This window comes from Carassius gibelio, chromosome A13 (genome assembly GCF_023724105.1).
Source record: "Carassius gibelio isolate Cgi1373 ecotype wild population from Czech Republic chromosome A13, carGib1.2-hapl.c, whole genome shotgun sequence".
Taxonomy (NCBI): Eukaryota; Metazoa; Chordata; class Actinopteri; order Cypriniformes; family Cyprinidae; genus Carassius; species Carassius gibelio.
Window position 1 is genome coordinate 6640449 of NC_068383.1, and position 17570 is coordinate 6658018.

The window sequence follows — 17570 nt, forward strand, 5'->3', positions numbered from 1 at the left end:
GATACATGTGTGGCTATTCTCAACTGGGGTGCATTTTTGGGTTCTATAAAAGAATATGAGGTTGGGTCCCCTGCAGCACCAAACATACACTGTTTACACTAAACACATCACCAAACACCAATGACTTGTACATACATATGGCAATACACAATACACAATCCAACTATTCAAAATATTCATCTGCAATATAATAACACTGACCTATTACTTTTGCTATTGCATCAGTAAGCTACATAATTCATTCAGAATCTTTATATGGACATAGACTTTCTGTGCCACACTATTCTGCTGATATAGAATGAGTTTGACTACTTAATTAGTTATATTTATAGAAAGGCTTCACTGGGGCAAGCAAAAATAAATAAATAAATAATAGCAGCATTTCCAGTAGTATCCAACATTTCTATCTGATCTCATTCAGTGACTTTAGCCTATGTAGGATGGGTCGAAACCATGGGGTGAATTGGGGGAGATAATTTTACTGGAAATGCAGAAATAAGCCGTAATATGGCCCTGCATTTATGCTAATTGCTTTTAGCAGTTTATTGTATTTCTAAGTAATGAATAAGTCATACACATATTATACTATGGAACTTCAAAATGTGTTTATTCATACTTTTCATTCTTGGTGCTTTTCCTTTCACTGAAAGGAACACTTATATGAGAATGATTTTAATAGGATGAGTGTCTACAATACATAAATGAAGAAATGACACCCTCCACTATATACACAACCTCTGAGGGCTTGATGTGTGTTTTGTAATTATCGGGAAAAAAAAAGAGTTCCATGTATCCTGAACAAAACAAACAATGATCTAAATGCAACGAACGAGACTTTTCCTATTGTTCTTAAAAGTTAATCTCAGTTCAACGTTACATGTGTTATAAAAGAACTAAGTGATGTTATATTAAACCAGTGGTTAGACCTCATAGAAAACAGACATGGAATATTTTGGTTTGACCTTTTAACCTAGTTCCAGTTGCTGTTTCAAGCGGGTTCACTTCACACATGCTTTGTAATTCAGGAACATAAGTATTGTTTGTACACAATTATAGTTTTAAACCAAAATGTGGTGCATGTTCAGTGCCTTATCATGACTGAAAAAGAAGTGAATTCTTCTATCATATTTGATATTAAGGACTGATTAGCCATACAATCTCCCAAGTTAAAAGTCTTTGTTTAAAGGAATGCATGGCATTTTATTGCACGAGTATAGGACTTGTTTTTGTGCACTCAGTGGATTTTCTGGTAGCTTCTATGTGTTCTCATAATGTAATTCAGAGAATGTTCCTCAGATTCTGACGTTCTCAAGCTATCTTAGAGCAAATGTGAAATTCAGCAGTCCAAAGTTTCTTTCCCTAAACCATATTTGTAGCATAACATGTTTCAACATGTCCTAAGTAGATGTGATCCGACAAGTAATTATTCTGTCCACAAAGAATGTGGAAATGTTTTGTTTAGTTGTTTAATATACACTTCTGCCATGCAGAACAGGATTTGTACCAATGAAAGTTCAGTGTGGGCGAGAACTCCTGTTGCTTATTGTGGAATTTACTTGGAAGAGACCATTTTATCAAGTCATTTTCTCAAGGCCCAGTGTTAGAGTAGTAATGCTTTGCTTCTCTTAATGTTACTTAATTAACAATGTTCTTTAAAAAAAGTTCAACACAAAATTCTACATGACCGAAGATTTGTAAAAAAAAAAATTGATAACAAAAAAACCAACATTTGTTCATACTGTCATACAGCATAGAAACACATTGGTTGAGTTTTAATGAAATTCCTGATAAAAATGTGTCCTTTTAATGCCTCAGTTTTGTCTTTATTTTTCTGTCCAGTTTAATGGCAAGACAACAGCAGTCTTCTCAGTTTCTTAAAGGACAAGCTCCAGCAACTGGTTATCATCCAGCAGGTCCAGAGATAGGCAGTTCGTGGAGCGCTGGACACAGAATGAAGTACTGTCTGGACACGGGCTGGTCGGGGAGTGCGGAAGCCCAAACGTGTAGCTGACGGATGTGACTGGAACCGATGCCGTTCCCAGAGGGAGAAGGGGGGAATACAGTCGCACGTCATCCAGACTCAGACTGTAGCGGTCGGCCGGGTTACGAGCCTTCTGATTCGAAACCTGTAATAGGTGATGAGAGCAATTAGTGACATGATGAAGAAATGAAAAGGGAAAGACTGAAGAAGACATAGACGGCAAACCTGTTTCATGTTATCTGGATCACAAAGGTCCATTTGATCATTGCCTGTAACTGATCTCATTTGTGGACCTGGAAACAGATGTTACAGTAAACAGGGTGAGATATATATTCTAATCAAAGACTGCGGGCAAAATATTGGTTTACTGTATTTACGAATTGTCAAAAAACTAAATTTATGCTTTAAGGCCTAATGCACAGATACAATATTCTGACATATTGATTTGTTCACATTCAATTTAAACATTGCCATTCAAAAGTTTAGGAAATAAATTAACAGTTTAATTCAGCAAGGATGAAATAAATTGATCAAGTGACAGATAAGACTTATATATCGTTACAAAAAAAAAAATTATCCACAAAAATATTTAGCAGCACATTTGTTTTAATTAACTAAAAAAAAAAAGATTTCTGAAGCATCATGTGACACTGAAGACTGGAGTAATGGCTGCAGGAAATTTAGCTTTGCCATTATAGAAATAAATTACATTTTAAAACATATCACAAAAGGAATACAGCTATTTTAATTTTAATAATATTTCACACCGTTTTTACTGTATTTTTTTTTAAATAAAAAAACTGCTAAATATTATATATCAAACATACAACTGAAATAATATGATAAATAATATGATAATATAAAATAATAATCAGCACCCTAATAAATTATTCTATATAATTATATTAATCTTGCCAGTGGTTGTAAGCATTCACTTTCTCTATGATTTAAAATATTTTACCATGCTTTCAGTAACTTTATTTTTATGTTAAGCAACAATAAAAAAAAAAATACAAAAATTAAACAACTGGTTACAAATGAATTAGAAACAGATCAATTAATGGAGATCAGTTTTCAGACTGGATGTGTCAGATGCAGAATTGTTTGAAAGGGACCTAATTCGGTTTGTTTTGTGAGTCACCTTTAGATTCGGTATCTGATTGGATGGTGGGACAGTCGATGGACACGCCCTCCAGCAGCTCAGCCAATCGCAAGATATCCACAGGGTCATCCACAGAGACCTCCCCGGGCTCCTTCACCATCTCCTGCAAATCTACATTGAGATTTCATCACAAACTGTCCATCATGGGCTAATCCATGCTTAACCTTGTCAAAAACCTAACAGACCTGACAAAACATTTGGTCTTTCATTGTCAGTGCGAACGTGACATTTTGCAAGTCAAGCTGACTGAGCAAATAGACTAAATAACTTCAGAACAACCGCTGCAGCTTTCTAGCATTACATTTGTGAGGAATCCCAGCAATGCCTATCTGTCAGCAGACCATGTCAAACTGATAAGCAGGACATGTTTTACTGTTGCAAAACGACTGCAATAGTATTATACCAAATATCACTAAAGTGTTTGAACCTCACCTTCCTCCTGCCACTCATCTTCATCAGTCTGAGCTTTGCTGCTGGTGTCAATGCCAAAGGTTTGTGAGGAGCCATTACTGACAGCGGAGATGAAGGGCTTTTCCTTCTCCACCATGGAAACCATCTCTGTGGAGACTTGCCTGGCGTCTGCCACAATGCCAGAGCTGCTGGTGGAGTGTCTAGACAGACGGGGACTGCCCTCGCTGCACGGCTGATCCAGGTCGAGCTCATCACTAATGTACGATTCACGGTACCTCTTCTTCTCTGGATCCGAAGACGGAGGAAATTATATTTAGTCAAAAACAGTCTGATATGGTACAAAAATTCAGTGACAAATAAGGGTGATTCTCACAAACACTTTAACATATCCAGTTCTTATTTCAACCCAAATCAATGGATTTTATAAACTGTATATTTCAATAGGGTGACCAGACATCTCTGTCTCGGTTTTTGGTGTTTTTCTAAAGTTATAATTTTGTTATAATACTGTTTTGAATTATTTTCTATTTGCAACAGTAACTATTTACTATTTTATGTTTATTATATAATACATGTTATTATTTCTTATTTTATTATGTCCCCAGTTTTCATTAAAAAAAATCTGGTCACTTTATTTTTCAATTTAATTCAAATCATTTCAAAGCAGCTTGAGAAAAAAAGCTTGATTCAAATATTGCGATCGAGAAGCCAGAGGTCAATATCTATGTTTCCATCACTCTGTTTCTGAAGTATTGCATTAGAAACAGAGTGATGTAAATGGCAAAATCTGGGGGGAACAATATCATACTACAAAAGCAAGCATGAAGGGCTTGTAGAGGAATATTGTGTGGACACACACCCTCTGAGTCCTCAAGTTGCCGCAGGTGTTTGAGTGCAGGTTGCAAACTGAGGTACAATCTGTGACAGGAACTTAAATGCAGCAGAAGATGTCGGGAACGAAAGGCTGAACCCGTGTAATACACCAGCTTCCTCGCAGAGGGCAAACCATCCGGCTGGATCTCAAACTTCTTCCCCTGTGCAGAGAAGACAGAAAACAGAACCTCTGGATTTGTAAGAAGTAGCTTTTAATGTCAGAGCAGGTGATCGAGCACCACAATTCAAAGCACTTCATGGAGTTCAAGATAAATCAACCCAAAATGACTTGGAAGGAGGGAGAACCAGTGAGGTCTGGTGTGATCTAATAACGTAAAAAGCAGTAACATTAATTGTTACCAGAAAAGTGAGTCGTCCCACGTGAAACCAGGGGAAGTCATACAGCAGATCACGCACATTGTTCACCTCCTGCAAAATAAAGAAGAAAGAAAAGGCCTCTGTCACATAAAATGGTCAACTCATAGTTAAAAATCGTTAGAAAATTAAATGGCTGTTTCTGATTTCACTAAATGGTTCGGGTTCCTTAATGATTCCATTACAGATTAATGTATTACTTTTGAGAAATCCAAATAATAATTGCTAATTATGTACTTAATAAAATCAATAAAAATATTCGCTATTTTTATTTAAAAAAATAGAGCATTTAGATTTTTTTAAACATTTTAAACAAGATTTTGCAATAACATTTATATTAGATAACAAATATTAAGATTTATATGAGAAAAACCGTGCCTTAAGTAAGCATAACATTTTTATACATTTTGTTATTCTAATACAAATAATACACAGTTCATTCCAACCAAAATTATTCAGGTTACAGTTTCAGTAGTTGTTTTCAAATAGACAAACAATCAGATCGCTAAACTCTACTTGCTGCAAAGCTCAAATCCACAAATCATTTGTTAGATCGTTTGTAATATAAGCTTATTTGGCAGTGTGAGAAAGGAGTAAAATAGAAATCCTGTTCTTTAGCAATGCAGAAGGGGAGCCCATTTAAGGTTGGGGTCAGGGCCTCACCACACTGGGTCTTTGATCTCCTAGACACAGGGCCCTTAGTTTAATCCAACCCCAGACGCTTTAACGGGCAGATCAGAGGGCTCAGGGGAAAGGCATGCACTCCAAATCCCTGTTTATGGACTGAACCGTCTAATATATGCATTCCAGTCAGGCCTATCTGGAGAGCTCCATCATTGTGATTGGCACCGGCTCAAAGAGAAAACACAAGGACTGCACAACAAAGTAGGCTGTTCACACACGTTTAGCAGCAGAAAGCAATCAGAAGTCCTTTTTCGTTTTCAATGGGGGCTGTCGATTTCATGTGATGTGCAACAACTACTGTTGTGATGTTGCAGTGTCCAGTTTTTTGCACTGCAGCAAATTAAATACAATAAGTGGTTTTCCCTATTTGTAGAGCCTCATTCATTCTGATACACACACCTGATACACTTGCATTCCTCGCAGAGTGAGTCCAAGGAGTGCTGAACCTTTCTCTTCTTTCTTGTCCTACAGGACAGAGACAAATGCTTATATACACTTCATAATAAATTAATATAAATATATATATAATATTGCATAATTAAAACAAATAACAATAATTTTTATATTAAAAACTGAAAATGAAAATATTCACATCTTTATTATATGCGCACACAAGTTTCTTATGCTCACCAAGGCTGCATTTATTTGATCAAAAACACAGTGATATTGAAATATAACTACAATGTAAAATATCTGTTACAATTTAAAATTCCTGTGATAGTACGTTTTCAGAAGCCATTACAGTCTTCAGTGTCTCTTGATCCTTTAGAAATCATTCTAGCATTGGTTGAGCTGCTGTTGTAATATGACTCAATCAAGCAGAATGCAGTTCCATCAGGTGCCATTAGTAGTGCAGAAATTACTTCACCTTTAACCTCTACTTTGATGAAAATACTTTGGAAACCTCCCTACATTCCACAGCTGAGAACGTTTTGACCTACAGAAAGACAATCCGATAACCGTGCTTGACCTCTGACCTTTTGTAGGCGATAAAAGGTGACTGGGACATCCTCCAGACGGCAAGATTCTCTGATAAAGAGCAGGATGGCGTCACGTGAGGACATCCCCCACAGCTCTTTATGAACCTTGGGCCCGTGACACAGCAGGTAGTCAATGCCACGCTTCGCAATTATCTATAAGAGAGCAGACACAGGTCATGCGTGATTATGAAGTGACTGTGGGCTCTCACCATGCTTTATTAGAGTTACAAAAACTTTAATCAAACCCCTGCTGTAAAAACACAATAAGAATTTGCTGGTTTGGTGTTTTTAAAAAAATGCTAGTCAATCAGCATGGCCTTCTGGTGAAGCTGGTTGTCCAAGAAAGTCTTGTTAGTTAAAAAACACTGGTGAGGACACCAGCATACAACAAATTCGGGACTTTTCAACTTCAAACGAATCTTACTAGGATTCAAAACAAAGTAAGCACTACCTGCTTGGATGCAAATGTAAGTGATTACATTTTATACACTCTAATGAAGACTCACCCAGGGTGGAAAGTATTCTTTGGGTTGGAAATACGCAGCGTGTCCCCGACTGTGGCCGTCTGAGCGGTGGTCAGAGTGATCGGCCTGCAGGGCGTATCCTGCCAGCTGGAAATACACTTCCTCCTGCTGTCTGCATTCTGAGCGCAAGACACGTTCCCGCAGATCATAGTAGTACAGTTTTCTTGCTTTACGCTCACTGGGAACATAAAAAAAATGTACATGTAAAAATATGAATATCGATTTTTAGCAAGAATTTATAAATCTATTCCAAATAAATCCTGTTCTTTTGAACTTATTATTGATTAAAGAATCTTTAAAAAATGTATTACTGCTTCCACAAATATATTAGGCAGCATAACGGTTTTCAACATTGATAATAATAAGAAATGTTTCTTGAGCAGCAAATCAGCATATTAGATCTATTCCTGAAGTAATGATGCTGAAAATTCAGCTTTACCATTACAGAAATAAATTACATTTAAAAATATATAAAAATAGAACGTTTTTTTATTGTAATAATATTACAGAGTTATTAATTATTACTGTTAAATAAATGCAGCCTTGGTTAACATGAGCATTAAAACGGCCCCTAAACTTTTAAAAGACTGTATTTCAAATTAAATGTTTCTAAGAATTCACATCAAGCCTAATTTAAGAATTTAAAATAGAACAAAATAAAGACAATTCGAGCATAATCTTCTAATCTTAGGTGAACTATATTAATCACGCAAAACGAAATATGACACATAAAAAATCATTTAAAAAGGAGACTGTTTTTGAGTCTTCAGCCCAAGTTCAAAATCCTCCACTCATTTCCCACATTTAATCAAATCTAAAGTTAGTCTGAGTTTCATTATGAGCAGTTTACGGTTACACCACTCCCAGATGGAGGAGGAAAATTCTTCCTAATAAAAACAGCTTTCAAAGATAGACCACATAAAAACCAAGACCACAAGCCCACTCAAACTGGCCACACCCCCCGGAGGATTAAAACTAATGAAGGAAAGAGGCCAATGAGAGGGTTCCTCCCTTTAAACACTGGGAATCTCTGGCCTGTTTCTTACCAGAGAAGTCTGCCGTTCTCCACATAGTACTGGACCTTCAGACAGAGCAGGGGAGGGATTGACCTCCTCTGTGACCCCTGTTGAGAGAAAGAAAGGCTTGACGAGGTTACTGTGGCAACCCCCTCATTATGAAGTCACTCCCACATCTCGACCGGACTACTAGTGTTTATCTTAACTACCATACTGTAACCGCCCTGATTACCACAGGGAACATGCAGGACATGGTACAGTGATACTATGATGGAATGAATACTATTGATATAATTTATCACTGATGAGACATGGCAATTACAGCTATGTAAAAGAACACCATGGTACCACCATGATGATCATCCCATAGTTGTTTATAATTTTTGGTACTTTTTTATAGTGTTAATGATGGAGGACCGTGTGTTATGCTCACCTTCCCTGAGTCCTGTTTCCATTCCTTAGGGAAGTACTTGGCAAGTTTCTCTTCCAGGTCGAGAAAGATGTACTCATTGTCTAAAACAGCCCAGAAAAGGACACACAGGAAACAAGCGTAAATGCTCTCGGAGTGCAAACAATGGCATCATGAATTCATGCATGAAATCTGCCCAACAATGACCTCAATTAGGGAGACGGCTGGAATGAAAAGACCCGCTGAGCCATTGGTGGACGCAGGCCCCCGGTATGCAACAGCCCTAACCGCAGACAAAACTCACCCCAGGAAAACTAGCAGTCTGATGCCAGAGCGACTGCGATTGCAAAAGAATTCTAGCACTTTGAGTAAATCATGGAAACACTTCTAAAAGGGAGCTTGTGCAAGAATGGAATTAAGATGGTTTAAAGAAATGTCACAATAGAAAAATGTAAGAAGATTTAGCTAAAACCAAGAAATGGATTTTATTTCCCAGAGTGTTCGCACGTCCTTTTCATCCAACTGGTCCATGTGATTTATATGATTTGTAAATGTGACCTATTTAGTATTTGTATATTCTAATATATTCTCATATAATGATTTGCTGCTCAGGAAACACTTCTTATTATTATCAATGTTGAAAACAGTTGTGCTACAGTACTGTAATATTTGTTTGGAAACCATGATACATTTTTTCAGGATTCTTTGATGAATAGAAAGTTCAAAAGAACAGCATTTATTTGAAATCGAAATCTTGTAACATTTTGATTACTTTTGATCTATTTAATGCATCCTTGCTGAATAAAAGTTTTTAAATTTAAAGATTACATACTTCAGAATGGTAGCGTATCGCTGTTAACACTAAAATATTAAGCGGCAAAAGCTTTTTTCAGTTATTATTATGAATTATTCAATAAATGATGTGTGATATTGACAATTCAGAGTAATTCGAATTAAGTTTTAGATGCTGAAAATTCTGATACTGTATGTTTCAGTATCTATATAAAAAATGTATGTGAACACTTTATGTTATGTTTTTACAAGCGAAAGTTCACATTCCGTTCTGTTTATCCATCCTTTATCACTGCTAACTTTGCATCACTAACTCCCTTACTAGATGACTCAAATTCATTCTGACTCCCTGTCTCTTTATCCGAGGTTCATGACAAGAAGGTTGTGACCCTGCTAAACGCTCAGCCAATATCAATTACTCTCTGGTGAATCATGGTGAATTCCAGGCTTAACAAAGTTAATATAGCTTGATTCCAATCCCCTGGGGTCACCAGCCCTCAAATAAACAAAAACAAAGACGTTCTTGTCCAAGAGGAGGGTGACACAAAATCATAAAAAGGTATTCAAAGGGAGGAAGAAGCTGGAATGAGGCTTTTCCAATGAGAGGTTGAACAGGAGAGAAAAAAAAGAGACAGGAAAGAACAAGAAAGATCAGTAGAAAGAACCTGATTGGAATTGCAAAAGACAAATATCAGATGCTACATTAGCTACATTTCCTGCGAATAAAACCAAGTTTGTGTATTTAACCATGTTCTGCAGATTATGTCATTCGGATGTAGTGCATTCATTGCTTGAATTTGCAAAAGACCAAAAGGCCTTGAGCTGTAAGCATTTGCATTTGGAAGTCTTCAGTGAAAGACAAATAAACTCAACTACAACTATAAAAGTTCTTTCGCATCTATGGTTCCATAAAGAACCTTCAACATCCATGTAACCTTTCTATTGCACAAAAGGTTTTTACAGTGGAAAAGGTTCTTTAGATTATTAAAATGGTCTTTACAATAAGAAAACACTGGTTCTTTTAAGAACTGTTCACTGAAACATTCATTCTCTGCAACCTTTAAAAGTGTACACTGTAATTGGGAAGAATCAATCCTTACCTTTGACTAAAGTCAATCCAAAGTAGTGCAACTCTTTAACCCCGAGAAGCTCACAGACACGGTGAAACACATCTTGACCTGTTGCTTTCAACTTGGAGGGAAAGAAAAACAGATTTGACAGTGAATGCGGTATAAAAACATTATTTTGAAATGCATTCTGATTCTAAATGCAAGCATTCAATGCAATAAACACAAATATGTAAATTGCATATACTGTACAGACAATACAGCCAGACGTAGGTTATTGCTTTTTTGTAATTTGTCATTGACAGACCAACATGGAAACAATAAGAAGACATGCTGCAAATCAAAATATGAAAAATCACAAGAGCTGAATATTTACCCCCACTGTGATGTCCAGTGTCTCCTTTGTGGGAAGGAGGACACATACTGTCCTCTCTTGTTTTGTGGGGACAGACATGGCCTATGCAAGCTCATCCACATACATATGTGTACACAGACATACAGTCACACACTCACACTGGCCTCTTTCTCTTCAAGTTGCTTTGCTCACAGATATTGGCTCCTTCATTGTGATTATCTGCAAAACAGCACAAAACAAACCAGACTCTCCTTCAATGTAAGTGTATAGGATTTTATGGCCATCTTATCATCTGCCGGGTGGAGATCATACGTTTGAAAGTAGCATGCACTCATATTTTTCATATTTCAAAACACAAAACAAGGCCAAAAAAAAAAAAATACTGTGGTAATTAAAATGTCCAGAAATGGTGAGGAGGTCTGTGGTGGAATATGAGGTTTTATCCTGCGCTCATATTTCATACAAACTTGTCCATACAAACAGTTCAATCATGCAATAAAAGCTCATTACGTTGCACAATCTGTCCAGTTGAGTTGATTATATAAACACAATTACATAATAATGAAATTAATGCTAAACTTGAAAACAATGAGTCTCGCAAATTCTGTGTTGAATATTATTGGGTGATCTTGTGTTTGTGGACCTTCAATTTCCACCTGCTCTCATTTTTTACTGAACAAAAAACATCAGCATTGTCCTGTTGATACAAAACTAAGCCCGTTCATCTACAATGCTGTACAGAGGACATTATTTTGTGTATTTGATGTAGAGGTGGACGACATGGAAAAAATATAATATCACAATTCACGAGTCTCAACTTTTATACAGAATATCTCTTTGGGTTCGAGACTTTAATCTTTGCAGCTTTAGGGATCCATTCACAAACAACTTGTAACACTCCAAAGAGAAAGAAAAACTTGAGATCGCATCATATGACCCCTTTAAGTCACACTTAAAATGTATGAATGTAATTGAAATCTTTATCATTACTTTTAACCAAAACTTATTCTTACACAGGAGTTCCAGCAAAGTGCCCTCTTAGCATTACATCACTTTTCAACAATGGATCTTTTTGTAGTTAATGGATGCCATAAAAACAACATGGTAATCCACATGACTTCAGTCCATTACAATTAAAAAATAAATAAATCATAATTAAGACGCTTTTAAGTTTAAACCAAGGCTCCAAGTTAAACTACCAGTCTTCTTCTATACATAATATTGCTTTCTCCAGTGAAACAGGAGAAATATGCACAGATCAGACAATGTTTTTTTGGCTGTTCTAATGCTGTTGCTCTCTCACACTGTGTTTACAGTGACGTGTTTAACTTCGGGTGATTCAGAGCCACAGTAATGTCATCCACACCTGTGAATCAAGACGTTAGGCTACGGTTAACCGCTACAGCCTCAGGGGAATCCAGCTGCTAGTCCTGATTTCTTTATTTTATATAGTCTCATTTTATACATGGCATACAGAAAAAAATAAACACATCCCTGAGAGTAAAAGATAATGGAAGGACAGTTAAAGACTGAGATATGATGTTAAAGGAATAGTTAACCTAAAAATTAAGATTCTGTTGTAACCTACTCATGCTGTTCTAAACCGGTTTGACTTCTATGGAACACTACAGGAGATGTTAGGCAGACAATTAATGACATTTCCTTCTGTTGCATATTTTTTCTTCATACAGTACCAATGAAGGTAGACTAAAGTTGTTGTTCTGCCTTTTGTGTTTCACAAAAGTATGACAGTCATCATCGCTTTTGACTTACTGGGAACAGCACCAGAAACAAACATTGAGTGTAATACACACCACTAATGATGTTATTCCAAAGGTGTCATGAAATAAAATACAACATCCAAGAACTGTATAGACCAATATATTATCCACGCCAACAATTCAGCATTTTGAAATTCATTTCTTCAATTAAGAAAAGCATAATCTATCCCTACATACACACTTTTGTTGGATGGCATCCAGTGCAAAACATTACTTCTTTGTTTGATTCTTCCAAGACTATCACAACTCTTCTCATATTTTTGACAAAGTCTAATCTAAACTAGCCAACAGATCAATGCCCAGTACTTCAAACTAAACCAATTGTATAAGTCTGAATACCATAAAAAAACCTAAGGACATGATCTAGTTGTAAGAAAGCAACATTGGCCTTGAAACCTACACGTTTTTGCCCAGATCATCTGGGCATCCTTATTTATAAGCCCTAATACATTTACATCCCAATTGTATTTGCCAATATCATGTACATATCCCCAGGAAATCTGCAACAAACAATGTCAAACTGCTCATAATTTATTTAGAGAGATGTCAAGAAACTGATAAACAAGAGGAAGTTGGCAGTTTAACACTTAAACCAACTCAACCCACAGTCCTGTTTGTTCAATCTGAAAGTGAATGAGACCTGAACACCTCCGCAAACAGTCCCAGAAGGTCAGAGAGAACATATACTCCAACACCATAAGACTGAACTTCAATTTCAGTCTTCATAAAAGGATACAAAAGTATCATACTAACTAAAGTATTGATTTTGTGCAAGATACAGAATATGAAGTCATTATTCACTGATAAACTTTCCCTCCAGTGAGCTGTTAACCACTGGGATCAAATGATTTAATCAATGAGCTGAATTCAAGAACCATATCAGTCAATTTGTGAAAGAATTATTCCGATTGGGTTTGTGAACCAGATGAAACAAAATTCAAAAGATGAATTGAACATATCAGATTCAAAATTGGTACTTCTTTCGTTAAATAAGGAAGTTTATTGAATAACTGCCTGTCCATCACACAAAGATATAGTACCGTATCGTACATAATCTGATATCGTAAGCCTTACAGTAAAGCAAACAAGTAATTTAGGCTTCATTTAGAATCATATTGTATCCTTACATTCAAGCTTGAAAGCTTCAGTTAAAGTTCACTGTATTTGCAAGAACAAAAAAAAAATCACTTTTTTGTTTTCTATGGGGAAAAAAGGAACTCAAACAGTGGGTGAATAAATGCTGACAAAATGTTCTCTAATTTAGATTTGATTCATTTTGTTTTCATAGAGTTGAATATTTAGTTGGTTTGGTTGGAAACTGTCACTCTAAATCAAATCAAACTTTCAGGCACACACGCCTCTCTGAGAAAAACAACAGTAAATTTAGCTTCTAACATTCTTCATTCTGAAAAAGCAACTTTCTCTGCAAGGACAGATAAAGAAGGATGACTCAAGTCTCGAAGCAAGAACAAATCTTCAGCACAACCACACCAACAGTTTGCGGCTATGTTTCTCTCACAATCCCAGCACCTCTGAACACATGCAAATATCACTGTGTCTGTCCATTCCAGAGCAATTCCAGTGTAAACAGATTCAGATGAGCCTCACGATAACAGGCAGGCTACTTGGTGAGCTTGTTTGTTAAGGAAATACTGAGAGCAATGATGTCCAAGCATAAATCAGGCACTTCAAGCGAAATGCAGTTCCTACAGGAAAGCAACTTTTGAGTTATTGCACAATGCCAATCACAAGGCTTTACCAACCACTAAGATCTGAGAAGAAGTCAAAAGCCGGTTTTGCACCCATCTGTGGCTGTGAAAAAACACTCATCATCTTGTCATGAACCTGCATAACTCTGTGTCCGTTGAATGTGCGTTCATGTTTAGACCTGTCAAAGGGTGAGTCTGTTATATCCGCAATTTACTTCCAACCGATTTCCTTTCTGTACCGTTCACACAGCCTAAAAGTTCCTATGTGTCCAAACTGTTCAAAATCTGTCCAAAGGCTATATTTAACCATATTTTATATTCTTGTGCATTAAATCCAGCTCACTGTCTGTACTAGTGTCATCATACACTACAATCTCAGTGTTCATATAAAGAAACAACCTGCAGAGCAACTTCATGGGTGGGAAAGTAACTGTAGAAGTTTCAATATCACTCATGAAAACACACAAATCAGCCTAATTTCCAGATTTAGAATAGATATATCAAATCTGAATTCTTTTAATGGCTAATGAAAAGTTAGCCAAAGGTTTTGCATTCGTTTTATATTGTAAACAACAGTGAAGTGGACTCTATAGAAAGAAAATGAGCTCAGCTGTAACTATAACGACTGTACAAAGACAAAATGCTCAATATAAAATGCTTAAGCTTAATGGTGGAATATATGACAAACAACAGAACAATTTCAGAGAAAACAGATTCACATATCTAACAAATGTGTTTAAAACATATTGTAAAGAAAAAAAAGCTTAATAAATGTATTATTATTTGCAAAAAAAGAATAAATAAAAATAGAGATAAATGAGGTCACATCACATTTATTGACTATAAAGAGAAAAGAATTGCTCAAAACATTCAAAACGACCATAAATCAATTAGTTTCTCTGACAAAATATTGCAGATGGAAAACAACAACAACAAACAAACAGTTACATGATTTTTTAAGTCCCATGACTGTAGTTAAAATAATTCTGTGCACATGCTGAATTAGCCTAGATCCAGAATACATTCTTGCCACAGGTACAGCTAGTACATTACTTTCAAATACAAAAAAAAAAATGCTCTTAGGAGCTGAAAAATGCACTTACCGCTTATTAAAATCGCGAGTGCACGTTTGTTTTCCAGTTTGATGCTGTTGTAGTACAACTCACTGATGAGAGAATCGGAGCTGTCGATAGGACCGAACCAAATCACAGCTGCGAGGGGGGGAGGTTTCATTACACCGCACTAAAAACTAACACATTACTACTAAATTTCAATAGGTAAAATTTGTCAGCGACAACAACTAATGCACAATAAAACTGAAATACTGAGGGAAAACTGTAAAACTTTGGTTGTCCGTGGTAAAAACCTATATAAACAAATTCCCCTCCGCCAAATTCATGCATATGTATGATCCTCCTTTTAAATAGATATACAACAATAGTAGTGTGTGTGAGTTTAACTGTACACATTGCATTTTGTTGCTGTGATGAAAAAAATGCAGTAAAGTTTTGTATAAATCGATTAAGTGTAAAATGCATTAAGCTTGTTTACTTGTCATGCGGGCCTTGTAAAACACGTTGCAAAAACTACAAATATTCACCATGAATAAACTGCTTTCGTCTAAAAACATAGGTGATCAGATCGGACTATTATTGTTTTTGTAAGCTTCTTATTATCGTCAAAAATAATAAATTTTTACGACTACAAAAGTAGTTTACAACCGGTCAAGGATCCTGAAACCTTCTTTTCACCAGTCATAAATAAATAAATTACAATCAAAGAACATGAAACCTCTTGCAATCTCAAATAAATACATCAATTAAAATTAAAAGTTAACACAGCTCTTGTAGCCTTATTATAGCTAGCCTATTGTTAGAGGTCTGACATAATATAATAAAATGTGTATGACTGTAATAAGGTTACAAGCTGACATGGATCCTCTGAAACCTTTTATCTCGGTTATAGAACTACATATAAATGCTAAATAATGCTAAATTATTTTCTAATGAAAAGTTAGCCAAAGGTTTTGCATTCGTTTTATATTGTAAACAACAGTGAAGTGGACTCTATAGAAAGAAAATGAGCTCAGCTGTAACTGTAACGACTGTACAAAGACAAAATGCTCAATATAAAATGCTTAAGCTTAATGGTGTAATATATGACAAACAACAGAACAATTCCAGAGAAAACAGATTCACATATCTAACAAATGTGTTTAAAACATATTGTAAAGAAAAAAATGCTTAATAAATGTATTATATATACCAATGTATATATAATCCTTCATTGCTCTGTTCATAATGTACATACAATATCTACATTGCATTCATATTTATAATCTGTATATACTCTGCTCAATACTGTATATAGCAACTCCACTGTACATTCTGTATATCATAGCTTTACTTACTCTGCACTTTTATGTATATAAAACACTATATTCTTGCACTTCTGGTTAGATGCTAACTGCATTTCATTAGCTCTGTACTTGTACTCTGCATAATGACAATAAAGTTGAATCTAATCTAATCTAAATAATTAAATGTATTAAAACCATTCTGAAACGTAACATTGATTAAAAGAAAGCCCATATTAGTTCATGATTTTAAAACTACAATATCTGTAGTAGCTACATTATTTTGGTGGAAATTATTATATTATATATTGTGCTGCAGTATAGGCTCCTGAATTAACGAATCAGCTGTGTGCTGTTCACCATATGTGCAAAACTGTGCAGAAATATTTTTTCTTCACTTTAGCAGGGTTTTCTCTTCTTTAAGCAATAACAATGAAATCTCTGGACCTGCCTGGGTCAGATTAAACCCATAACAATCAAGATCAGCATGAACCTGTCTGAGATTACACTGATTCAGGGAGGCGGAGACCACCCCCATCCCACAGTTAACCCCCTGGAGGTCTGATCAGTCTGCAGAATAAGAGGAGCCATGCTGTTTGTGTATGTGGGGTGATTAAGGGTCCGTTAAGGTTCATGACAGGCCAATAGGAGTTATCCTCTGTTTCCATTGTGCTGAAAAGATGTCCGCTGTCTGGCCAATTTCAGCCTCCTAATGGTCTCGAGGAAAATAGCTGTGTGCTGTTTTCAACCACTGACCCCTGCTGTGATCATATTCACATGACCTTCGATCTCTGGCTTTTTTTTTTTCTGGCCGGACCGCATGACATCATCCTCCATCACCAATCCGGCACTCGAGAGGGAGTCTGGAGAACTGGGGGTGGTACTGCTCTCATTCAGGTCTTTAAGGTTTCCATGGTGACCCCACATTCCAAAGATCAGTAGGTTTCAAGAGGCCGCATGCAGCAAAAACACTACAGAGGGAGTAAACATTTCTATTATACATGATCATGATCATCAAAATGTGTTCGATAATTCACTGATGTTTCAAGTTGCATTTAAATCTTACCTTTTTAATCACAAAATATAAAACCAAGT

The 17570-nt window shown here is 36.1% G+C and overlaps 1 protein-coding gene across 2 annotated transcripts; it reads right to left on the reverse strand.

Moving 5' to 3' along the window:
• Positions 1-1442: 1442 nt before the first annotated feature.
• On the reverse strand, positions 1443-15369 carry LOC128025988 (FERM domain-containing protein 6). 2 transcript variants are annotated; one of them, XM_052612637.1, is made up of 14 exons: positions 15223-15369; positions 10651-10848; positions 10308-10398; positions 8440-8519; positions 8037-8116; positions 6973-7168; positions 6464-6619; positions 5886-5951; positions 4788-4856; positions 4414-4588; positions 3576-3839; positions 3123-3254; positions 2207-2274; positions 1443-2126 (listed from the first exon to the last, which is right to left on the reverse strand). In XM_052612637.1, exons 2-14 carry the CDS (start codon positions 10726-10728, stop codon positions 1875-1877), a joined length of 1707 nt encoding a protein of 568 aa, XP_052468597.1. In that variant the 5' UTR covers positions 10729-10848; positions 15223-15369; the 3' UTR covers positions 1443-1874. The 2 variants fall into 2 exon arrangements, with proteins under 2 accessions (XP_052468597.1, XP_052468598.1); XM_052612638.1 differs by having other exon boundaries at positions 8037-8113; positions 15223-15368.
• Between the last annotated feature and the right edge of the window lie 2201 nt (positions 15370-17570).

Bases quoted from the DNA above. Each gene is read 5' to 3' on its own strand.
- LOC128025988 (XM_052612637.1), bottom strand. From the start codon at position 10,728: ATGTCTGTCCCCACAAAACAAGAGAGGACAGTATGTGTCCTCCTTCCC. The intron at 10,399-10,650 runs GTAAATATTCAG...TTTCCCTCCAAG, and splicing joins CACTGGACATCACAGTGGGG to TTGAAAGCAACAGGTCAAGA. The intron at 8,520-10,307 runs GTAAGGATTGAT...GGGCTGTTTTAG, and splicing joins TGGATTGACTTTAGTCAAAG to ACAATGAGTACATCTTTCTC.